The 26779-nt window shown below is 36.5% G+C and overlaps 1 protein-coding gene and 1 pseudogene across 1 annotated transcript in view; both read left to right on the top strand.

Annotated features, from left to right (window-relative positions):
- The window catches only part of DNAJC1 (DnaJ heat shock protein family (Hsp40) member C1), a 204095-nt gene that overhangs the window by 161896 nt on the left and 15420 nt on the right, over positions 1–26779 (top strand). The window contains exon 9 of the mRNA XM_041765812.1: positions 14713–14832. Coding sequence (XP_041621746.1) covers positions 14713–14832 — 120 coding nt within the window. The remainder of the gene's footprint in view (positions 1–14712; positions 14833–26779) is intronic.
- LOC121496962 lies at positions 546–5990 on the top strand (annotated as a pseudogene).

Below are 26779 nucleotides of genomic sequence, written 5' to 3'. Positions count from 1 at the left end.
TTCTGTGAGCTTCTGAATGAATAGGTCAAATGAATCTCCTCAGGGGAAGAAGTCACCAGTGTAATACCTGTCTTCCTGGAGAAAGCAAGATCTAGTTAAGATCTTGACCTTAAAGACTGTGTGACAACAAGGCTGTTGAGTTTCCCCATGGTAGCTGGGTAAGAAGTATCTCATATTTTGGAGGTGAGGTAGTCTGTAGTTAAAGTGCACTGGATGGCATAGTTGGTTAAGTGTCCAGCTCTTGGTTTTGGCTCAGGTCATGATCTCAGGATCATAAGATTGAGCCCTGCATCAGGCTCCATGCTCAGCACAGAGTCTGCTTGGGTTTCTTTCCCTCCTCTCCTTCTGCCTACACCTGGCTCACTCACTGTCGTTAACATAAATAAATCTTTAAAAAAAGATTTTTTAAAAAAAGAAGCTGTTGAAATAGTCACTGAACAAAACATTCACCAAATCTATAATGGCAAAATATTTACCATTGCTGATTGGATGAAGTCAGTAACTGCAATAATACTGGCTATGGGAACCTTAATGAGGCCCCCAGCATGAAGCTTGAGGTAATCCACTGTGAAGCACCATTCATTCTTCCCAAGTTTAAGAGCGAGCCAAATTGAGCTGTTAAATGGCAAAGCAGTGGGGATAATCACCCCTTCTCTAAATATGTCTTGTATCGTAGGTTTCAATCATTAAGACCATGTTTTAATATACATTGGACCATATTAACTATTTTAATGGGGGAGAAGGTCCATGAGGTTCCATTTTATCAAGATAATTTGTAGTGCCAACTATTTAATTTTATTACTCATCTAGTCAGAGAGTCCATGACCACTATGGGATATTTTAGGACAATGGATACTGTGACCATAAACAAAGTAGGCAAGAAGAGTAGTTCCTGTAGTTAAGGTGAGGCATACCTGTTTGTCCTCTCATCATGTTCAGTAGTTCTTCTAATATTATTGTTTAAACTTAGCGATATCCCCAGTGTAACTATAATTTGAGCTACTATATTAAAGCCAAACTTTGGCAATTGGTATATTTTAGCAGATTTTAAATTAATTCAGAACCAGTATTATAGAGGCACAAAAGCCAATATATGCCCTTTTGTCTTTATGTTGTGTGAATTGTTTTAGTAAATTTCAGGTTACCAACTGGCCCTAATTTGTGAACTTTTAGTTTTTGTTTCCTCCTTATTGTGGACTGAATTATGCTTCCCCATCCTCACACATTGAAACTCTAACCCCAATGTGACTATTTGGAAATAGGGCCTTTACGGAGGTAATTAAGGCTAAATGAGGTCATAAGAGTAGAGCTGGAATCTGATAGAACTGGTGTCTTTATAAGAAGAGGAAGAGAAAAAAAAGAAGAGGAAGAGAGACCAGGGATCTCTTTCTTTTCCTCCCACATACAGAGGAAGGGCCATGTGAAGATACAGTTAGAGGAAGATCATCTACAAGCCAGGAAGAGAGCCCTCACCAGAAACAACTCTTATGGCATCTTAATCTTGGACTTTTAACTCTGGAACTGTAGGAAAATATATTTCTATTGTCTGAGCCACTCCACCTATGGTACTTTATTATAGCCACCCTAACAGACCAGTGGACTCCCCCTGTATCTAGGTTTCTTTTTTCCTGCTTATTGGTGGTGGTTACTAGATATATTTCAAGGAGCTATTCTCTATATACTGCTTATATTTATAAATTTCTTCCATTAGAGAGACTCAAATCAGTATCATCAGATTTAGGACTCTTCCTCGTGACAGTGGTTGAATTAATGCCTTGGCTCTCCACTGGTATTCATGGGTGATTTTCCCTATAACCCTAAGAATCAAGATCTTTCTGGGGTTAGAGAAATAGGCAGCAGAAGCTACAGAAGAATTTTGTAGGGTCCTACAGAGCCATGTGGCTTTAGAATAAATCTCAGTAATTCAACTCTTCAAATAATGCCTGCTGTTCTTCCACATACAAATGACCACCTAGTGGACCTATATATTGTAGAAGCTGCAAGTCTTTTCCCCAGGCCCTCCATAGAATAGGGGCTGACACCTGATTGAGACACACAACCAGTCAGACACAGGATGAGTCTTTCCTGAATCTAGTGTTAGTCATGGTTTATGATGGAATCATAACACACAATTCAATATAAGACACAAGACAGGTTTGAGCTGGGACACGTGACTCAAGGCAACCCAAAGGAGAACCCAATCCCATACTCCTCTCCCTATACACCAGTTAATGAAACTTCCACCTTAAATTGGTTCAGTCTATAACAGGCTTGGTAAAATTCAGCAAATGTAGCACCAAGCCACAGAGCCAGTTAACAAACTAAAGCAAGAGAACAAAGTCCCTCAGCCAGCAGTAGTAGTCCTCCTCTATCTGTCCTGCTTCCAATACCAGTTGTGTGGCTACCTTGCAGGGACATGATGGACCTCCACACCCAAAATCTGGTTCAGATACTTAAGACTGATGATGTCACACACGCAAACACACACACACATGCACACACACAAGAGTATACAAAAATCGGCTTATTATATAATAAAGCTCTCTGAGGCAAACAGGGTAGACTTCCCATATTAGCCCAAAATTGCATGAGAGAACAAGGCAGAGACTGACTTAGAGTTTTTCATTGTGCTTGAGAGTGGGGCTGAGGGTTCTTGGGCACAGGGAGGGGTTTGCAAGGTTTCAGTCTCCTGGACTTTCTCAACAGCTTTCCCGATATAGGTACGAGGGGAAGAGGGAAGAGTGAGACTTCAAAGCTACCACCAAATATCATAAAATGGAGTCAGCTCTTCATTACATTACTAAATTACCATGAATGGATTATTCTAGTACATACTATTTAGGTTAGAATTTGAATAATATAATGTGTGTTTCACCATTTTAAATAAGACAACAAATTTTTTCATATAAAATTATATTCTCGGTAAATAGATCACCTTGACCACATTTGTTTATCATTAGTCCTTTCTAAATCCCCACAAAATGAGAATAAAGTAATAAAACAGGCATAAATAAACCCTGGAACAAAGAATAGAGGAGACAATAATAGCTGTCAGGGAATGTTAATGAAATTTTATTAGATGGGGAGCAGTAGATAATTACCAGCATGTTAGGCCTTATCTTTCACCACTCTGTCCTTGCAGGGACCTGTCTCATGTGACAGAAGCCCAGAAGAGTTCAGGAATTAAAGGTGTTGGGTAGGATAAAGGACTGAGATAAGACTATGCAAGGAGTAGTTTGACACCTTCCTCCAGATATTTTCCCTATCCTGAATTTGTTATTTAACAGTGTTCTAAGGAAAGGAATAAAAATGGGCAGAAAGCTTTATTGAAAAATAGCCTGAGGAACACCAATCCAAGAATTCAATTATGCAAACCTCCAGTAACTACTCCCTCAGCCTTTCTCAAGCAGGATTTAAGGAGAGAATTATGTCCTACTGCCCTATGCATCTATTGTGTGTAATGAACTAACTTTTCTCCTGTGCTAGTTATGTACCATCCTTGGGAGAATTTAAAAAATGTCATTTGAAGAGTTTTCTGTACCTTATGGTTCAAAGAACACCAGTTAAGGAAGAGTACTCCCAAATGCTAAATCAAAAATATTATTGCTTTCCTAGGAAAATCACAGAGATTAATACTTTGATTAAAGATTTAAGAAAGTCTTATCACATCCCCATATTATTCCATATCACAAATTTTTTTAAAGATTTTATTTGCTTATTCATGAGAGAGGCAGAGACACAGGCAGAGGGAGAAGCAGGCTCCATGAAGGGAAGCCCGACGTGGGATTTGATCTCTGGTCTCCAGAACCACACCCCAGGCTAAAGGCAGCGCTAAACCGCTGAGCCACCAGGGTTGCCTGGGTGACTCAGTTAGTTAAGCGTCCAACTCTTTGTTTCGGCTCAGCTCATGATCTTGGGCCATGGTGTTGAGCCTCACATCCACCTCCATGCTCTGTTCAGACTCTGCTTGAAATTCTTTCTCTCTCCCTCTGTCCACCCCCCTGCTTGAGTATGTGTGCACTTTCTCTCTCTCTAAAATAGGTAGGTAGGTAAGTAAATAGACTCCTTAAAAAAAGAAAAAGAAATTGATGCCAGTCCCAACTATGGTTCTGGATGTGGTCATCTTGGGCCAGCTTTGTCCCTCCATTTGATTTCACTATTACCTCATAAGGACACCAACTCTTTGGAAGACTTCTCTTCCAGGTTTTAGCTATCAACATTGTTAATAACACTGCACTAGCTCTTTAGTCCTCCTCCACCCTTTGTAAATAAACTCTCAACAAACAAAATAAAGTACACAATCAACTTAAGGGGAAAAAAATCCTTCTAGAAATCAATCCCATTTAACAATTGCATCAAAAAGAATAAAATTCCTAGGAATAAATTTAGCCAAAAAAGTAAAAGTGAAGTGAAAGATTGAAAACTTTAAAACATTCATGAAAAAAAAACTGAAGACAACACAAATAAATGGAAAGATACTCTGTGCTCATGGATTAGAAGAATTAATATTGCTAAAATGACCATACTACACAAAGCAATCTACAAATTCACTGCAATCCCTATCAAAATTTCAGTGCCATTTTTCAGGGAACTAGAACAAACAATTTTAAAATTGTATGAAACTACAAAGACCCTGAAGGGCCAAAGCAGTCTTGAGAAAGAACAATGCTAAAGGCTTCATCTTCCTGGTTTCAAACTGTATTACAAAGCTAGAATAATGCAGTATTGGTATTGGCATAAAAACAGACACACAAATAAAGGGCTCTGAAATAAGCCTACACATACATGGTCAATTAATTTATGATAGAGAAGCCACTGGGGAAAGGATTGACCCTTCAATAAATGTTGGGAAAATTGGACAGCCATATGCAAAACAATGAATCTGGGCCACTATCTTATACCATTTACACTTAAAAATTAAAATGGATTAAAGACTTGAACTTAGAGTTCCACAGTGGAATAGAGAGGACCCCAAAGAGCCCTGAGCAACCCCACCAATTCCAGTGGCCTAGTTCCCATCACACCCAGGAGGAGCCACAGCTGGCCCCAGTCACCGTCACCACATCCACAAGCAGCCATCCGCCACCCCTACCCTCAGCACTGCAGACACCAAGTCCTACCCCACCAGCAGTGGCATAGCTGGCACCTGCCAGTGGGGACAACAAGATCATCTCAAGGAAGGTTGTGGGAACAGTAAAATGGTTCAGTGTAAGAAATGGATATGGTTTCATCAACAAGAATGACACCAAGGAAGATGTATTTGTGTACCAGTCTACCATAAAGAAGAATAACCCCAGGAAGTACCTTCACAGTGCACGAGATGAAGAGACTATGGAGTTTGATGTTGAGTGAAAAAAGGTTTGGGAGGCAGTAAATGTGAGAGGCCCTGATGGAGCTCCAGTGTAAAGCAGTAAATATGAAGCAGACCATAACCATTATAGATGCTACCCACATCGCAGGGGTCTTCCACAGAATTCCCAGCAGAATTACTAGAATAATAAGAGTAGGGAAAAGAAGGGTGGATAGATCAGAGTGTGCCCCTGAAGGCCAGGCCCAACAGTGCTGCCTTTCCACAGGCAAGGGTTCCCACCTTACTACATCCCAAACCCACATGGGTGTGGACCACATGTGGACCAGTCTTCCAACCCTTCTGTGCAGGGAGAGGTGATGGAAGATACTGACAAACAGGGTGCAGGAGAACAAGGTAGATAAGTGAGACAGAATATGCATTAGGGTCACACACCACAATTCTGCAGCAGTCCTCCTTGCCAAAGACAGCCTAGAGAGAAGGGCAAAGAAGGAAATAAGGAAAATCAAGGCGATGAGGCCCAAGGTCAGCAGCCACCCCAATATGGGTATGTCCACAACTTCAGTACCATCACAGACTCCCAGCAAACCATAAATCACAAGATGGCAAAGAGACAAAAGCAGCCAGTCCACTGGCTGAGAATTCATCCACTCCCTAGGCTAAGCAAGGCAGGGCTGAATAAGTGTCAGCTTACCATCTCTACCATCATCGATTTTGGTCCAACAAGAAGAAATAATATGGAATTCCAGCAATAAGAAATGAACAAAAGTTCGGAGCTGAAGACTTTTAAGTGCTTGCTTTTTGCCCATTGATCAGATAAATAGAACTATCTGCATTATCTATGCAGCATGGGTTTTTTTATTATTTTTTAAATTTTATTACTATTTTTATCTAAGGATGTCTCTTTCTGGTAATGACAGACATGGTCTTTATAAAAAGGAAAAAAAACCTGGTTTTTCTCAATTACCATTAAAGGTTTTTAAATTGTTTCTTAAAAAAAAAATAAAAAAATAAAAAAATAAAAAAAAAATAAATTGTTTCTTATTTGGTCTAGTTGAGATTTAAGAACCTCAGTTTTAATTTGTAATAAAAATTTACAACTTGGATGCCTGGTAGCTCAGTAGTTGAGCATCTGCCTTCGGCTCAGGGTGTAATACCAGGTATGGGGATCAAGTCCCACATTGGGCTCCCTGTGAGGAGCCTGCTTCTCCCTCTGTCTATGTCTCTACCTCTCTCTGTGGGTCTCTCATGAATAAATAAATACATCTTAAAAAGAAAAGTTTATAACTCGATTTTTTTTAAGATTTTCTTTATTTGAGAGAGAGACAGTGAGAGGCAGCATGAGCTGTGGGAAGGAGTAGAGGGAGAGAGAGAAGTAGACTCTCCACTGAGTAGGGAGCCTGATGCAGGACTCAATCCCAGGACCCTGGGATCATGACCTGAGCCAAAGACAGATGTTTAACTGACTGAGCTACCCAGGCACCCCACAACTTGATTTTTAAAAAGTGAACAAGTGGCAAGCACCAGTTAATAAAGGTCTTAGATAATTTAAAAGGAAAAAAACTCCTAGATGAAAAAAAAGATGGTAATATTCTTAACAGAGGTCTTAGCAATGACTTTCTTGATCTGACATCAAAAGTAAAGGCAACAAAAGTAAAAATAAACAAGTGGAACTGTATCAATCTAAAAGACTTCTGCAAAGCAACGGAAACCATCAACAAAATGAAAAGGCAGTGCACTGAATGGGAAAAAATACTTGCAAATCCTATATCTGATAAGGGGTTACTATAAAGAACTTAGTACAACTCAACAGCAGAAAAACAATCTGATTAAAAAATGGACAGAGGATGTAAATAGATATTTCTCCAGAGAAGACATACAAATGGCCAACAGATACATGAAAAGATGCTCAAGATTACTAATCATCAGGGAAATGCAAGTCAAAACCATAATGAGATATCACCTCATATTTGTTAGAATGGCTAGCATCAAAAGAAAAAAAAAGAACAAATGTTGGCAAGAATGTGAAGGAAAGGGAACCCCTGTGCACACTGTTGGTGGGAAGGTAAATTGGTGCAGCCACTATGGAAGACACTATGGAGATTCCTCAAGAAATTAAAAATAGAACTACCATATGATCTAGCAATTCCATTTCTGAGAACTTATTTGAAGGAAGCTGGAAATACTAAACTCAGAAAGATATGTGCACCTCCATTTTCCCTGCAGCATTATTTACAGTAGCCAAGATACCGAAACATTGACAGATGAATGAATATAGAAAATATACTCTGTGTGTGTGTGTATATATATATATAACTATGCAACCATAAAAAAAGAAGGAATTCTTGCCATTTTGACAACACGGATGGACCTTGAGGGCATTATGCTAAGTGAAATAAGTCAGTAGGGCAAATACCATATGATCTCATTTGTATTAGAATCCAAAACCAAACGAAAAACCATGCTCCTAGATACAAAGAACAGACTGGTAGTTGCCAGAGGGGGAGAGTGAGGGATAGGTGAAATGGATGGAGTTCAAAAGGTACAAACTAGTTAAGAAATAAGTCATGGGATGTAATTTACAGCATGACAACTATAGTTATTTCTGTATTGCATGTTTAAAAATTGCTGAGAGTAAATCTTAAAAGTTCTCATCAGATACCACCTCATACCTGTCAGAATGGCTAAATTAACACAAAAACAACAGGTGTTAGGATGTGGAGAAAGAGGAACCCTCTTGCACTGTTGATGAGAATGCAAACTGGTGCAGCTACTCTGAAAAATAGTATGGAGGTCCCTCAAAAAGTTAAAAATAGAACTACCCTATTATCCAGCAATTGCACTATTAGGTATTTACCCAAAGGATACAAAAATATTGATTCAAAGGGGTACATGGACCCCCAGTGTTTATAGCAGCATTGTCAACAATAAGCAAACTATGGAGAGCCCAAATGTCCATAAGAAGATGTGATAGATAGATAGATGATAGATAGATAGATAGATAGATAGATAGAGGCATATTATGTATATATTATGTATACTATATATATGTTATATATATTATATATATAATGGAATATTTCTCAGCCATCAAAATAATGAAATCTTACTATTTGCAATGATGTGGATGGAGCTACAGTATATTATGCTAAGTGAAATAAATCAGAGAAAGACAAATACCAAATGATTTCAGTCATACTTAGAATTTACAAAACAAAACAGATGAACATATGGGAGGAGAAAAGAAAAGAGGGGGACAAACCATAAGAGGCTCTTAAAGATAGAAAACAAAGGGGTGATGGAGGGAAGTGGGTGGGGGATGGGCTAGATGAAGGATGGGTACTAAGGAGGACACTTGTTATGATAAGCACTGGGTGGTTTATGTAAGTGATGAATCACTGAATTCTCCTGAAACCAATATTGCACTGTTTGTTAACTAACGAGAAATTTTTAAAAATTTATTTAAATTCTAATCACAACAAAACAAAATTCTGTAACTGTTTATGGTGACTAGACTTATTGTGATCATTTCTTAATACAGTTGACTCTTGAACAACGTGGGGTTAAGAGGTGCCAATGCACTCTCCCCACACCTTGTGCTGAGTTGAAAACTGTATAACTTTGACTCCTCAAAAACTACTAATAGCCTACTGTTGCCCAGAAGCCTAATAACATAACCAGTCGATTAACACATATTTTGTATGGTATATATTATATATTCTTGCAATAAAGTAAGCTAGAGAACAAATATTACTAAAATCATAAGGAAAAGAAAATACATTTACAGTACTGTATTTATTTAAAAAGAAAAAAATCTATGTGAGGAGGACCCATGCAGTTCAAATCCATGTTTTCAAGCAAGGGTCAACCATATATACAAATATCAAATCATTATGTTGTACATCTGATATAGGTACAATATATAATGTTGAATTATACCTCAATTAAAAAAAAAATCCAGGGACACCTGGGTGGCTCAGTTGGTTCAGTGTCCGACTCTTAGTTTCTGCTCAAGTCATAATCTCAGGGTCATGGGATCAAGCTCCACCCTCTGTGGGGAATCTGCTTGAGTTTCTCTCCCTCTGATCTTCCCCTACAGTGCTTATGCTCACTCTCTCTCTCTCTCAAATAAATAAATCTTAAAAAAAAAAAAAATCCATCCAGTAGCTTTATGTGACATGCAAAATAAAGAAGCTAGAATCCTTGCAATGGCCTCTAAGTTCTTATGTGATTTCACCTTCTTACCTCTCCCTGCCTTTCTTGCTTAGCTTTGCTGCAGCCACTCTGGTCATCTCATTATTCCTCAAACATCCTAGACATGATCCCCACCTCAAGCCCTTTATAACTTGCTGTTTCCTATCCAAGAGTAATCTTACTGTGTTATTATTATTATTTTATTTATTTGAGATAAAGAGAGAGCATGAGCAGGGAGCAAAGGGAGAGCGAGCAGTCTCCCCACTGAGCAGGGAGCCCGATGCAGGGCTTGATCCCAGGACCCTGGGATCATGACCTGAGCTTAAAGGCAGACATTTAACTGAGCCACCCAGATGCCCACTGTATTATCTTTTACTATTTATCAAATCACCACAACACTTAGTGGCATGAAATATTTTTAAAGCAATGGATCAAACATCCTTGTGTCCATTTCTCCAGAGGTATTTATTTATTGTTGCTCCCAAAGAAGCAGTAAAAAGGAATTTGAACTATATGCATTATCTTAAGCAAAGTTTCTCAAACTCTGTAGTAAAGACCAGGTTTAAAATATTTTTATTTTTTAAGGCAGCGGTAGAGAATATGCAATTTGGAGGAGGGTGGTAGGGAGAGGGAGAAAAGTCTCAAGGAGACTCCCCACTGAGGGCTGAGCTCAATGTGGGGCTCGATCTCATGACCCATGAGATCATTATGATGTGAGCCAAAATCAAGAGTCAGTCATTCAATCCAATGAGCCACCCAGGCACCTCAGTTTAGAATATTTTTATTTCCATCTGTTGCTGACCAATCTGTAGTCCTGTTGTGCTTAATAAGAATGCAACTCACACTTAATGTGACCCACCATAGTAGTTTAACATCTCACTTGTTTATATTCTTTTTAAAAGAAGAGTTTAGGGGCACCTAGGTGGCTCAGTCAGTTAAGCATCTACCTTAGCCTCAGGTCATGATCCCAGGGTACCGGGATCAAGCCCCACATTGATCTCTGCTCAGCAGAGAGCCTGCTTCTCCCTCTTCCTCTGCCTGCTCTTCTGTCTACTTATGCGTGTGTGCTCTTTCAATCTTTCTCTCTCATAAATAAATAAAATATTTTTTTAAATAGAAATAAATAAGAGTTTACTGCTTACATAGTTGTTGTGGCAGTTTTAATTTGCTGTTTCTAACCCTTTAAGTTTCTGGACTTACTTTGTCCCAGATGGGTAACAAACTATTGGCCAGTTGGCACCAGCCCATGGACCATACCTTAGGGTCACTGGTCCAGAGAAGATTTCTCTTTGGGAAGGTAGCTAACTCATAGATGGAGGAGATCTTTCTGGGCACAACATGAAATGATTGCTGCTGAAGGGTCACAACCTTAGAACAACAGTTTGGGATCATTTACAAGCTTTTCTCTAAACTTTCTTTTACTCTTAAGAGTAAAAGGAAAAATGATTTGTTTTTAATTTTGTTGTTTGGTTGTTTTTACATACAGTTTGTCCACAAATATAGTCAAGGGCACTTAATTGCTCAGTTTTTAAATTGGAAAGGAAAACTGTAGAGATGAAAGTCAAATATACATTCTGAAACACAAAGTCATTATAGAACATGGATTTGGAAAGTAGCTGATTATTAGCTATACCATCCACATTATTAAGTATACATTATTAGATATATCTCATATAGGGATCCCTGGGTGGCGCAGCGGTTTGGCGCCTACCTTTGGCCCAGGGCGCGATCCTGGAGACCCGGGATCGAATCCCACGTCAGGCTCCCGGTGCATGGAGCCTGCTTCTCCCTCTGCCTGTATCTCTGCCTCTCTCTCTCTCTCTGTATGACTATCATAAATAAATAAAAATTAAAAAAAAAAAAAAAAAAAGATATATCTCATATATCTAATATTTTAACTGGGTGATGCTATTTGCAAGGACATTATGTCTTAGGTAAAATTTCTGAGAATTTCTGAGTTGAGCTGAATCTACTAAAAATTGTTGAATCCAAAATTGTAACTTTTGTAATTATATAAAATAATGGTCACTTCAGTAGAAATATTCATTAGGGAGTTTCAATAACTATTTAATAGAAATGGATCTTTTGTCCTTCAAGTAAGAAAATACAATAAACACATATAAAATTTCTTCTAATTCGGTAAGTTTTCAGTACCAAATAAATTGCATGATACTTAGGAATTAACATTTTATGATCTACAGCTGTGAGGAGTAAGGTATGTATATATTACTGAAAAAAGAGTGTGCTTTCCCATGCAGCCTCCAACTCCTATCCCCCAAGAATAGTAAGGATTTTCAAAGGCATCAAATCTTTGAACATATGTGGTTTTATGACAAAAATCTATCCCAAAGGGATACTATTTGGGAATACAATTTAAATTTTTATATCAGCTCTTACTTTAGTAGATATATTTTGAGGTCGTTACATAAAAATATTGAATAATTTGAAAACTTACTTTTTATTTTTTATTCAGTATGGAGATTTATTCCCAGAGCGGGGCTTTTCTGATGCAAAATTGGAATGCTTGTATAGTCACAACAGCTGTCCCCACACCATGTGGTGTCTTCCATTACTTTACTGTAGAGATGGATTTTTGGCCCAGTGTCTCAGTAATATTGGACACACATGGTTTTAAGTGGCAAAGCAGTATGCTTATGCATTCATTTGACTTTCACAGCTACAGTTGGCTCTAGATTAGAACAAGGAGAATACATTCACACCATGGCCACCCTCATGGCTGCTGTAGTAGCTGGATCACAGTAGGCTCTGTTGCTTCTAAAGACACAACTAACTATTGCTGAGGAATTACACATTCACCAAAGTGCCTTACAGCTGTAGGAGAGAGAATAATGAATTGCTAAAAGGATTCTTTCAAAGATTTAGATTATGGGCCTAGTTATTATTGATCCAGGTTTTTTTAATATTAATAATGAAAATCACAGCCATGAAATAACTATGAAGCTAAAAGAAAAGACTGTCATAGCAATAGATGATTTTTCAGAATATCAGTCCAAATACTTAAAATTTTTCCTTCCCAGAAAAAGGTGGCAACGTACTTTAAGCCTCATTAACAAAGAATTACAATCTGATCGGTCTTTAATGCCCATTATTCATAAATGCAGCATATTTGGAAAGCCAATCTATTAAAAATAGGAATTGCTTTAAAGAATTAGTTTACTTATGTGAAACAATGGCTTATATTATTGATGTTTTAGACAACTGTTTGCTAAAAATGTATTATTAATACAGAAATAAGATGATTTGATTTAATGTGAAATTGCATTGTTATATAGTGTGAATATTATATCTCTGTGCAGTGTCAACCTAATACTTCTCATGATATGACTTTTACTATCAATTTAAATTCTTAACTTACATTTCTGAAGCCAACTGGTATGGTTATTAAAGTTTCAGCTTTTTAAAAATAAAGTATTTCCTTGGAAATCCACTTTATCCCTCTAATGTCTGAATAATTTTTCCCCAAATAAAGTTAAAACAAACAAGCAAAAAGAAAAAAATCTTCAGTGTAAATTTTCAAATTATCTAATATGGAGCATTAGATTTCCAATATTCATTAAATATCAAAGAAATTCTGACCATACCCTATGTAGACTACCTTATTATAGAAGTGAATTTATGCATGTATCGTAGGGGTTGTACTGATGAATATGTTTGAGGCTTTCAGCTTTTAGTGGATACAAAATAGAATGATTGATAAAATCCTCCCAACTATTGGCTATTATTTACTGACTCTTAAGTGGCAGGTTGTATTTATGCCAATTTATCTGCTTCAGGGAACATTCTTGATAGCAGAACAAAGTGAATAAAAGTAGTTTGCTTTGCAAATGAATGCAAATGGGAGAGCCTTTCGGAAAGCCCTTTAACAGGGGCAGTGCACTTTGATTATGAGTGAAGCTGCCATTTGGACATGGTGAAAAGAGCACGCTTGAACCATTGATTGGGGAAGACAGTAAAAAGTCAGGAAGGGCCCCGTTAAGCTTGCAGTGAGGCAGGCGGATGTCAGTGTGGTTAGAGCACAGTGGGAGAATGACAGGGAGGATTAGTGTCAGGGAGCAGCTTTGCTGTAGCTGTGGAGATAGTCCCTAGGGTCACTCACCTCTGACTGTTGTTCTGTGCTGATGGTTCTGTAATGCAAACGGCCTGATGTATGCCTGTTCATTATCGGAAATGGTGATTAGAAAAGGTATTTGTCTCAAAGGTTTTCCTTTTTTCTTTTTTTCTTTCTTTTTAATTAAAGAAAATAAGGTGGGCTTCCTCCATTTCTCTGCTGACTCCTAGAGTATTGTTTAATACCAGAGGGGTTGGCGCCTCTGGTAGGGAATAGTTTAGTACTAAAATCTAATGTAAAATTATTGTAACATGGTTACTTGTTATTAAGTAATAGCTTCTTTTCCTCTGCTCAGCTTTGGGTTTGACCAAGTAGCAGTGCTGAATAAAATGCAGAGAATATGCTTGCTGTTAGAACTTTTGTGTTTGCAAAAAATTTTATAATCTTTAAGGTATTTTTTTAATTCAATTTAACAGCCTCTTAGAGGCAATTTACCTTCTCAAAAATGAAGTGTTTCTTTGCATGGACTTGATGGTTTAAGTCTTGGCTGTAAACATTTCTAGTTTTATTTCTGTTCCAAGTTTTATAAAATGCTAATGTTTGATAAGTTAAACTTTTTGAAAGTACATGAGTTTTAGAATTAAATATTACATAGAATGAACAAAAAGCATCTCTTTGTTTCAGTTCTGATTCTAAATCAGTACATGTACTTGTTTACATTTTCATTTTTACTTGTAAGGTGTTTTGTTTTCTTTAAAGTATAATTTTTCTTAAAACTTTAAGACCTTTTATAACAGCCTTATAGGAAACATCTGTGAGAGCATGGTGGCACACAATGCATTTCATAGGCTTTGAGAGTGGTGCCTCACTTTAATGCAAAACTGAATTTTTTTTTTTAATGTCTTAAAAAGTCTGGCTTCACAAAATTTCTGCTTTCTTATTTGGTACACACAGGAAAATTTAAAAGGCTTGCTGGAGCTTTGCATTCAGAGTTAAATTTGCAGATCAAAGCTTTATCTAAACTACTGGATTCATGCTCATAGTATTTTTTGCTAGCAAATTGCCAATAGTTTGTTTCACAAGCTTATTAAATGTTTTAGCGAACATTCTCTGAATTATCTTTTTCTATAATGTTTTGCAGGCACCTGAATGGACAGAAGAGGACCTCAGCCAGCTGACAAGAAGTATGGTTAAGTTCCCAGGAGGGACCCCAGGTCGATGGGAAAAGATTGCCCACGAATTGGGTCGATCGGTGACAGATGTGAGTTCACTCAGATTTGCATTGTATGGAGAGTGACAAACCAGAACAAGCCAACTATGTAGAAGACAGACATAGATGCATCCAACATTCTCTTTGGAGAAAGGCTACAATCCTTTTAGGACCTGGAAGTGAACCATTAACGAAATAAGCAAGAAGCAGATGTCAGCTAGTCCCCTGGTCCACAATTAACAGCTGTGTGAGGAATTCTAGTGTTTAGAGACTTAAGCTACAGTAACCTAATCACAGAAAACAATGCTGGTTTTTGTGTTTAAAGTGACCCCTTTAGCTGTGGAAAAAATAGTTCTCAGACTGATCAGAATTAGAGAAGTTATATGTCAGCTGGAGCTCTTTAACGTTGAAGTACAGATTGCTCTAGGTACTTAATCAGGTAGCTTGGATTAATTAAATCAGCAATATTCTTATGTATGCCTTTTTATCTCAAAGATAGTACCCTACCGTCCATGTTGACCAGTTGTTTGACCAAAAAAAATTATATACATGAACGAATATATAATATATGTGTGTGCGTGAATGAATATATATATATGAGTGACTGGCTGTATCCAACTTTTAAATTTTTTTTTTAATTTTTTATTTATTTATGATAGTCACAGAGAGAGAGAGAGAGAGGCAGAGACACAGGCAGAGGAAGAAGCAGGCTCCATGCACCGGGAGCCTGATGTGGGATTCGATCCTGGGTCTCCAGGATCGCGCCCTGGGCCAAAGGCAGGCGCCAAACCGCTGCGCCACCCAGGGATCCCTGTATCCAACTTTTAAAAGACTAAATATTTACCTGGAAAGTTTTTGATTTGACACTTTATTCAGGAAATTTAGGGCAGAGAACTTTATAAAAGCACCTGCCACAGTATCTGACATGTGCTAAATAGTAAATGTTTACTTAAAATCCAGAGAAATATATTTTAATCAATATGAGCCTCCACTTCAAAAATGGTAGTAAATATTCTTTACTAAATGAATCAGTTATTTACTGAATTTAATTTAAATAAATACTATAAACCTATAATATTTCAGAGGTTACTGAAAGCAAAGATTCAAATATCCAATTCTTTAAGTATGCCCTTGAGCCCGTTTTGATAATGAACAATTTTAAAACATTGCCAATGATTAACACAGCGCCCCCCCCCCAAAAAAAAATCCAGGTTTTTACCTAAATGGTATAAATTTTTCATAGTAAACTTCCATTTTTTATTTTATAAACAAACATACAAAATATTGCTGTCAATTTTTTTCTTTTTCTTTTTTTGTTTTTGGATAGGAATTGCCTTGAGAATTTTAAATTATAGTAATGAATGTTTTTACTACCATATAGGTCTTTTAAAAATCACATTTAAAAGACTATTATTTGAATTTTTATATGATGTTTTGCATTATTTTGGCTTCAGAGTTAAAGTCTCATCATGTGAAAAAATAGCTTTTGTATCTTGTAATTTTTCTTTTCCTTTTTTATGAGGAAGACCCATTATCTTAAGTGACTGGAGAAGAACCATAAGAATGCCTTTTCTTCTGCTAAGAATGTTACTGGGATGTGCATTTTATCACCTTGTTTTTAGGTTGTTCATAAAAGATAAATTAATAATGCCTTATCAGTAAATGTCTGACCACAATAAAGACATTCCTTGGTTATTGATGTTTTAAGTACTGTGACCCTCTAATTATACAACTACTGTTACTATATGATTAACAAAAATTACTGAAATAATTTTTAGAAAGTTATCAAGCTGGTGTAAAAGAGCCTTAAAAGTTTTAGTTTTAATGGGAAAGAATAGTTCATTAATTTAGTGTCGCCTTTCAAAGCAGCACTGCCTTTAACTTTTTAAATAATATTTCTGTGAGACCTCATAGTTAATAATGTCAAAGACAGAAAATTGAATAGAGCAATATTTTAAATTGTCATTAACTGGTTAAATTTTTACCTATATTTTTAAAAGGAGAGATGAAAGTTTATATGCTAAGAATATGCATGATGTAACCAGCAGAGCCTTGAGAATGGCTAGTTCATATCATAGATCTAGAAAACCTATACATTATATAGTAGTCCTAGTTCTGTCTTTGTATAAGCAAAGACATCTTTGCAAACTTTTGCAAATTCATCCCGTATGTTTCAGTTGTTTTTCTTCTAGATTTACCCAAGGGAAACTGACTCCGTGTCTGCAATAGATATTTTTTCCTTTTACATGGAAATAGCAAACATGACTTCTTGAGATTTTTTTTCCTCCAAATATTCTATTTTCATAATACAAAAGTACCTTGAAAATAAATATTTAGAAACCCTAAACTTTTTTTTGGCACCAAAAAAATGCTACTGTAACTTTTTTTCTATATACAGCAGGCACACTGTGTTTTCATTCTGTGAGCATCGTCTCCATAGCTAGACTCTACATTTCATTTCAGTAACCCCAGACAGAGGCGCATACACACACAAATCACTCTCTAAAAGAGAGCAGGTGTCTGAAGACTCAGATAACTTGTTTTAGTGAACACGCAGTGAATTACATTGAGGCAGCTAAAGTGAGTTCAGCTAATATAGTTCCTGTTAAGTGAAAGTTGACCTCACTTTAGATCATTTATACCTTTTGGCATTAATTAGATTTGTTTTCATTAAGTATTTAATTATGGTGAAAAAAAATAATTTCAGCTTGCTGTCATCAGAACCTCTGCTTACTGACCTGATCACCTGTACCAATTCTCCATGGTCTGCACATCTGTTCCTTGAGCCGTTTTTTGTTTTTTTGTTTTGCTAACTTTCTAACTTCAGGTTTAGTTCTCTTTCCTTCAAGAAACAATTGACCTTTTGTGGGGAACAATAAGAGTATACTCCTGGTGGGATCTATATGTCCTTTATTTGGGTTGACACATTACAATGAAGGACCCATTTTATTACTCATTTTAAAAAGGAGTTTTCGGTGTATTAATTGCCACAATCAACAAGTTGCTAAATTCTACTCTGGATAAATATAAGCAATGTGATTCCCATTGTAAAAAAATTCAAAGTATATTTTAACTCAGATATATCAAAACTATAAGACCTACTTTATTATAGAATAAGTATTTTAAATGTTAATATATGCCTTTCAGCAAATAATTTTGGTAACCACAGAGGACACTCAAATTGTAAAAACAACAAAGGAAACAAAAACTGGCATATAAAACCAACTTTAATGTGATTATTAACTGCAGGTTTTCTCAATTAAGGTCAGGGAGCCTCAGATTTCTTTCTTCTGAAGTAATACTCTCTTGCCTGAAAGGATGTAAACTGATGCTGCTTCTCTCCTGGTCACTAATCTCTTGCATTCTGGTTGTGATAACAGACTGATTGGAGATTTTCTGCCTGCTTGGAAAAGGCCCAGGTAGGCAGCAAAACAAGACAGGTGAATAGATTTAAACAGACTTTTATAATTAGCTTAGTGCCACAGTGAGATGTGGAGGTGTGTAGTTAGATAAGCGTCCTCATGTGCAAGTGAAAAAGAGGAGGGAAAATCATAAAATTCCCAATTGTATTTTATGTAGCTACAGCTAGAAAGGAGATACTCTTGGAGGAATTTATATGTTATGGTAGTCGTTTCAAAAATATGTAAGTGGGGGATCCCTGGGTGGCGCAGCGGTTTGGCGCCTGCCTTTGGCCCAGGGCACGATCCTGGAGACCCGGGATCGAATCCCACATCGGGCTCCTGGTGCATGGAGCCTGCTTCTCCCTCTGACTGTGTCTCTGCCTCTCTCTCTCTCTCTGTGTGACTATCATAAATAAAAAAAAAAAAAAAAAAATTAAAAAAAAAAAAAGAAAAAAAAATATGTAAGTGGGATTTTATTCAATAGAAGATAAACTTTATGGTTTATCAGTGAATTAAATATATAGTAATTATTTTGGCCAGTATATTACTGCTATTGTTTTTAGAGTTAGACTAGACCTATGTGAGTTGTAAAGATGACAAGGACTGTCTCGCTGTCCTCTTGACCAGGCTTCCTGCTAAAGCACTTCTCTTGGTCTGAGCCTGACTCATACTCTCCCTCTCTCCTCCCTCACTTCTCTTCCTCTCCTTCCTCACTTCCTCAATCTCAAGACCTTTTAAGATATTTAAATTTTAGAAAGGAATAGGTCTTTTATCTCATCCTTCTTGTTAGATGAGTCACTGGCTAATCTAATAACCATTTTTCAAACTAATATTAATAGGTGATAAAGATGTGTTACCAAAATTTCAATCTCTCTCTGTCTCTGTCTCTCTCTCTCTCTCTCTCTCTCTCTCTCATACACACACACACACACTTACTTGTATTTGAATAGGAGGCTTTAGGTTCTTACCCTGAGTATATATATGAATGATTGGGCTAAAAATTTCAGGCAACTTGACTGCTTGTTTAAAGAAGAGAAGACAGTAATATTAGGATCTTTTGGTGTCCATCAGAGAAAATTGCATAATTGTTTAATCTGTCTACTGATTTGGTTAGAGTTTTGCCATAATATCACTTCTGAGGCAAAAGTTTATAGACCTGCCTTCCATGTCACCATTTTTCTCTCACAATTGAGCAATATCACACATGCAGCAGGATGATAAACTATATATTTCCTATATAAAAATAACATTGCAAAAATCAGATCAAACCAACATTTTTAACTGTTTTAAGTGATAATATTATTCCATCATTCATTTTTGTAGTATATTTTTCAAAACCTGTAAATATTCATTGTTTTACTTGATCTTCACAACAGCATGGGTGAGACAGATAGGCAGCATTATTTATCCCCATTTTACAGTTGAGTACACTGCTACTGAGATGTTTGTTCAAAGTGACACAACTACCAGTAAAGTTGGGACAACACCAGGTATTTTGGTACCTCATCTAATATGTTCCTATTCCTACTTACTGCTGTTTTATTGCTGTGTACTTTTTATCATTAGACCTTTTTGGTAAAACTATGTTCATAGAAAAAAAATAAACTTTTAAAAATACATTCAAGTAAAAATTTTTTCTCATCAGCCATAATAAAAAATTACTTGTATAAACATTTTGTCATATATCATCTAGACTTTAGTCCTTAGGCATGAATATATATAATCTTAACAGTATCAATCAGTATCCTGTCCTTTTCACTTCACTATGAAACATGAGCTACTCTTCATGACAGTGAAATCCACTTCATTTTTCTAAACACAGAATATTTTTGGTGGCTTAATATAATTAAGGAGTGTCCTACTGATTATCATTTAAATTGCTTCCTGTTTTGCTATTTTACTGGATTGTCTAATTTTTTTTTTTCCATCCACCTTTCCACTTATTTCTATGTTCTTAGCTTGTATTCCTAGAAGAACTGCTTGGTTCAAGAATATGGATGTTTCTAGAACTTTTGATGGCTCTAAAACTGGCCTCCAGAGAAGTCATAACAATATGCAATGCCATTGATAGTGTAAGGAGAGGTCATTCGTCATAATTCAAAAACACTGAATATTATTTTTTGCTTTTCATCATTGCCTGTCAAATAAGTGAAAAGTGTTACAGCACTGATTTTTGTGACTTGCTTCCTTACATATTGATTTTCTATCAGAAGCTTGTGTTAATTCATTAGAATTTTAGGATAGAGTCTTATTGCCTGCAAATACTTTGCCATTTTCTTTATATCTTGTGTTCTTTTTTATTTATGTATTTTTAGTAATCTCTACACCCAGCATGGATTCAAACTCACAGCACTGAGATTAAGAGTCACATGCTGTATCGACTAAGCCAGCCAGGTGCCCCTTTATCTTATTTTCTTATTTGATTGTATTACCTAGCTCTTCCAGAGAGGTTATTATATTACAGTAATAGTGATTAGTGCAGACTTTTTACTCAACATTATAATAAAACCTGATTTTTGGCCATTAATTTTAATATTAGACATTGATACGAGAGATATGTTATTGTGCTAGGGAAATTTTTTTCAGATTTTCCAATTCTAATTCATTACTGTTGTGCTCAGGAATAGATACAAAATTTAACAATGATTTTTTTTAAACATATATCAACATGATCATATAATTTTTCTCATATGACCTAATGAGGATAAATATATTATCAGGGCCTCTCCTTTGTTTTTGTTTTTGCTTTTTTTAAGATTTTATTTATTCATGAGAGACAGAGAGAGAGAGAGAGAGAGAGGCAGAGACATAGGCAGAGGGAGAAGCAGGCTCCATGCAGGGACTCGATCCCAGGTCTCCAGGATCAGGCCCTGGGCTGAAGGCAGGTGTTAAACCGCTGAGCCACCCGGGCTACCCAGGGCCTCTCCTTTGTATTTCCAAGACAAACTTCACTTGGTCATATAATACTATTCCTTAATAAACAGCTGGATTTGTTGATAATTTAAGATTCTTGCATTTATATATAAATATATTGTCTATATTATAGAATCTTTGATGTTTTGTTAATTGGATATCTTTAGATAGGGTTATACCAACCTTCTAGAATTAGTTTATTATACCAGCATTCTAAGGATGGTATTTAGAGAGTCAATACAGTACTGAATTTATAAAATGAGGGGAAAAGGAAAGGATCTGTGAAAAAAAAGAATCAGAACAAAAATACGTATCCAAATAAGTGAAGTAGAATGGTTGAAAGTTATCAGGAAAATGTCCTACGGAGCAGAATTTTTTAAAAAGTTACAATACTATAGAAAAGATAAATACAGGGAATCAGTCCAAGAGTCCAAACCTGATTGAAAGTTCTAGTGAGAGAGAGAAAGAGAAAACAAATCTAAGAACATTATTCACTAAATAATACAAATCAAGTTTTGTCAAACTTGTAAAAGCCTGAGACCAATTTATAAGACCTTCCAAAGTCAAGTGGGATACATAGAAAAGATCCTGGAAAATTTTATGAACACTGACTACACAGATGATCTTTAAAGCTTCTAGAAAGAAGAAACATCCAAATAAGGCCAATCAGAGTGACAGCAGATTGCTTAGCAACACTAGGTTCTGTGAGGACCTGAATGGTTCTGAATCTACAGCAAACCAAGTGTGATGGTAAATACATGAGGCAGGGATGCACCCTCTTTCTTATAAAGTTCCCTGAGATTGTACTCTAGCCAAACAAACAAAACTGAATAAAATTTAAAAAGAGAAAGACATGGGATCCAGTCCAATTGAACAGAAATCCCAAGACTCCAGAGTGATACAATAGGCCAAGAGTACAATATATCTACCTTGAAGTAAGAGAATGAGAGGTTGTGTGAGAGCAATTCCTAAAGAAAGGAAGGTTTTTTTTTCTTTTTTAAAGATTTAATTTACTTATTAATGAGCGACACAAAGAGAAAGGTAGAGACACAGGCAGGGGAAGAAGCAGGCTCCGTGCAGGGAGCCGGATGCAGGACTCAATCCCGGGACCCCAGGATCACACCCTGAGCTGAAGGCAGATGCCCAACCACTGAGCCACCCAGGCATCCCAGAAAGGGAGATTTTATAGATTAGATAATATGGCTGAAAACTTCTAAAAATCTATATGTACAAAAAAAGGCAACTAGAAACTCTATAAACAATAGAAAACCATTCAAAAAAGGCATAGTCCAAATTTAAGTATACTAGAAAGTAGAATAATAGAGCAAAATAATTTGATATTGAAAACATTCTCCTTTGAGGGCGCAAGAAGTGTGTCCATAGCATAGTACTTTTCTCTACAGTGAGTAATATTTACCAGATCATAATTTGTAAGATCTTACAAAATTGCTTTTCATATTTTAAACAATTTTATGTATTTTACAGATGGTTTTTCAATTTTTAAAATCAACAAATTGTAGAAGACTATGGCAAGTTGCCCAGCAACGATTCGTCCAAGTTCCCCAAAGCTCTGCTCTGGTTAGGTTACTAATTTCTTTTCAGAGGAACATAATTGAAATAATATGAGTTCATAGGAACTCTTATGCACTTTTCCCTTCCACTGAGCTGGAATACCAAATTTGCCTGCATCCAAGTTACAACCACGCAGGTAAAGACAGTTGCCCTCAAGATGGTGGAGACGCACATAGTGGAAAGAGCCTGAGTGTATGGAGTAAAAGCAAAATTGTAGGTAGTGACAAGCTGTAAAGAAAAACAAAGCAAAGTAAGAAGTTAGAGACTGAAGGGAACTGCAATTAAAAATGGGTTCTAGGGGCACCTGGGTGGCCCAGCCGCTTTAAGTGTCTGCCTTTGGCTCAGGTAATGATCCCAGAGTCCTGGGATCTAGCTGCATATCAGTCAGGCTCCCTGCTCAGCAGGGTGTCTGCTTCCCCCTTTCCCTCTGCCACTCTCTCTCAAAGTCTTTTTTTAAAATGGGGTTCTGAGGAAAGTCTCTCAAACAGGTAATACTTGAGCAGTGACACAAAGCAAGGAGTAAGGCTGTCTGAGGAAGTGTTCCAGGTAGAGGAAACAGCACTTACAAAATCTTTGAGGTAAGATCATGCTAGGGGTCTGCAGAGTCTAGCATAGAGGTCAATATAGCTGAAAAGGGTAAGTAGGAGGGGATTACAGAAGATGAGAGCGAGAGGCAGTGGAGAACCAGACTACATAGGACCTTGCTGGCCACAATAAAGATTTTGGATTTTACCCTGAGTGAGATGGTTAAAGCACTAGAAAATTTTGAGCACAAGGAGAGCAAGTTTTAAAGGAGTCATTTCTGATTGTTTTTTGGAGAAGACACTGTAGTGGCGAAAGTATGCAAGCAGGAAGGCAGGCCAAATAAGGTGCTATTTCAGTTGTTCTTGCAAAAGATGATGGTATATGGACCAAGGGTTATTGGGGGAGGTGGGAAAAAAAGGTTGAACTCAAGATATAATATACCAAAAGCAGATTATTTAATTATATGTACACTGGAAACTGGAAACTGTAACTATCAGAAGAACTGTGAACAGAAATTACTGCCTCTGGATGTAGGGTATGTTGCTTTTCATAATAAGCTCTGGTATACTGCTTTTTCTTTAAGCTATGAACATATATTGATATTTTTAACTACTTATAAAAATCTAAGGAAACAGAATATACTATCTTTAATATTTTTCCATGTCAGTGTATCTAGGCCTACCTCATTCTTCATTTTTTTTATTATAAAAGCTTTATTGATTTACAGAAATAGGAAAATAAATCCTAAAATTTGTATGGAACTACAAAGGACACCAAATAGCAAAACAATCTTGAGAAAGAACAAAGCTGGATGTGTCACACTTCCTCACTTCAAAATATATTATAAAGCTACAGTAATCAAAACAGTATGGCACTAGCATAAAGAAGACAAGTAAACAGTGGAACAGAATAGAGAGCCCCGAAGTAAATACACACAAATACGGTCAACTGATCTTCAAACAAGGGTGCAAACTATACACAATAAGGAAAGGATAGGCTTTTCAGCAATGATGTTGGGAAAACTGGATATCCACATGCAGAAGAATGAAATTGGACTCTTACACTATGCAAAAACTCAGCTCAAACTGGATTAAACAACAACAACAACAACAACAAAAAACTGGATTAAACAGTTAAACATAAGACCTGAAACCAAAACTCCTAAAAGAAAATAGGAGAAAGCATCTTGACATTGGTCTTGAAATGATTTCATTGATATGACACCAAAAGCACGGGCAATAAAAACAAAAATAAACAAGTGGGACCCAATCAAACCTAAAGGTTCTGCACAGCAAAGAAAACAGTCAACAGAATGAAAAGGTAACCTATGGAGTGGGAGAAAATATTTGCAAACCTTATATCTGATATGGGCAACCCCGGTGGCGCAGTGGTTTAGTGTCACCTGCAGTCTGGGGTGTGATCCTGGAGACCCGGGATCGAGTCCCACATCAGCCTCCCTGAGTTGAACCTGCTTCTCCCTCTGCCTGTGTTTCTGCCTCTCTCTCTGTGTGTGTCTCTCAAACCTTATATCTGATAAATCATTAATCTGGAACTATAAAACTCCTAGAAGAAAATAAAGGGGATAAGCCCTTTGACAATCAATCTTAGTGATGATTTTTTGGGTTTAACACCAGAAGGCAGCAAAAGCAAACAGAAAGGACTACATCAAACTACAAAGCTTCTGCATAGCAAGGAAACCATCAACAACATAAAAAGGAAACTGTGGAATAGGAAAAAATATCTGCGAACCACATATCCAATAATGAGTTAATATTTAAATATATAAGGAACTCCTATAATACAGTAGCAAAGACCCCACAAATAACTAAAAATTGAGCAAAAGAATTAGACATTTTTCCAAAGGAGATATATAAATGGCTAACAAGTATATGAAGAGGTGCTCAATATGCTAATCATCAAGGAAATACAAATCAAACCACAATGAGATATCACACCTGGTAGGATGGCTATTATCAGAAAGACCAAAAATAATGCTGGTGTTGTGCAGAAAAGTGAATGTCTGTACAGTGTTGGTGGGAATGTAAACTATCAGATGAATAGATCATGAAAATGTGAATTCATATCTATATATCTAAATATATATATAAAGACACACACACACTGAAATATCATTCAGCGAGAAAATGTCAAACTCAGGATGCAGGGAAAGGGAACTCTCTTATATTGTTCGTGGCAATGCAAATTGGTGCAGCCATCCTGAAAAACAGTATGGAAGTTCCTAAAAAAAGTTAAAAATAGAGCTGCCATAGGACAGATGCTCTACTGCTCTACCACCAATTACACTACTAGGTATTTATCCAAAGCATACAAACATAGTGATTGGAAGGGGCACATGCACTCTAGTGTTTATAGCAGCAATGTCCACAATAGCCAAAATATGGAAAGAACCCAGATGTCCATCGAAAGATGAATGGATAATGAAGATGTGGTGTGTGTGTGTGTATACACACAGATATACACACATGTATATACATATATACACACACAATGGAATATTACTGTCATTAAATAATGAAATCTTGCCATTTGCAACAACGTGGTTGGAACTAGAGGGTATTATGCTAAGTGAAATAAGTCAGAGAAAAATACCATATGATTTCACTCACGTGGAATTTAAGAAACAAAACAGATGAAAATTGGTAAGGGAAGGAAAAATAAAATGAGAACTGAGAGAGAGGCAAACCATAAAAGATGCTGATCTCTAGGAATTAAAAAGGGTTTCTGGAGGGGAGGTGGGGGAAGGGATAATTAAACGATGGGCATTAAAGAGGGCACTTCATGTAATGAATACCAGGTGTTATATGCAACTGATGAATCACTAAAGCCTACCTCTGAAACTAATTTAAAAAAAAAAAAAAAAACTTTAGAAAAAGTCAAACTCATAGAAACAAATCATAGAAAAGTAGTTGCCAGGGGCTGGGGGAAAATAGGAAGAGGTTGATAAAAGGATATAAACTTTGAGTTATAAACTGAATAAGGTCTGAGAATCTAAAGTATAACATGATGACTATAGTTGATAACACCGTGGTATATAATTGAAATTTGCTAAGAGAATAGAACTTAAATGTTCTTATCAAAATGAATGTATGAAGTGATACATATGTTAAGTAACTCAATAGGGGAAATTCTTTCACAGTATGTATAAATATAAAATTATGTTGTGCACTTTAAATATTTTACAGTTGTATTAAAATTTTGTCAACTATACCTAAAAAACAAAACAGTAAATTGACACCCATGTAATGGAATTCTTCTAGATCCATAGGAAAAAATTGGATTTGGTGATGACCATACTCACTGAAAGGTGATTTTCATTTCCTAGAGTGACATACTATCATACTCAAGGACACCCTGGCCATTAAGCTTTATATTAGACCACCACTTGTTTAGAAATATCTTTATCTACTTAGAATCATAAATAATATGCTGAGGTTGCAAACTTCCCCCCAAAACAAATATTTTGTGATTATTGCTATATACATCCTTTCTCCTGAGACAAAAAAGGAAATGAAAAGAAATTCTCAAGGAAAAAAGGATCATTTGGAGCTCTCATTGTGATACAACCA

Source organism: Vulpes lagopus, chromosome 8 (genome assembly GCF_018345385.1).
Source record: "Vulpes lagopus strain Blue_001 chromosome 8, ASM1834538v1, whole genome shotgun sequence".
NCBI classification, from domain to species: Eukaryota; Metazoa; Chordata; class Mammalia; order Carnivora; family Canidae; genus Vulpes; species Vulpes lagopus.
Note: the sequence above shows the minus strand (reverse complement) of the source record. Positions and strands in the feature narration are given on the sequence as shown.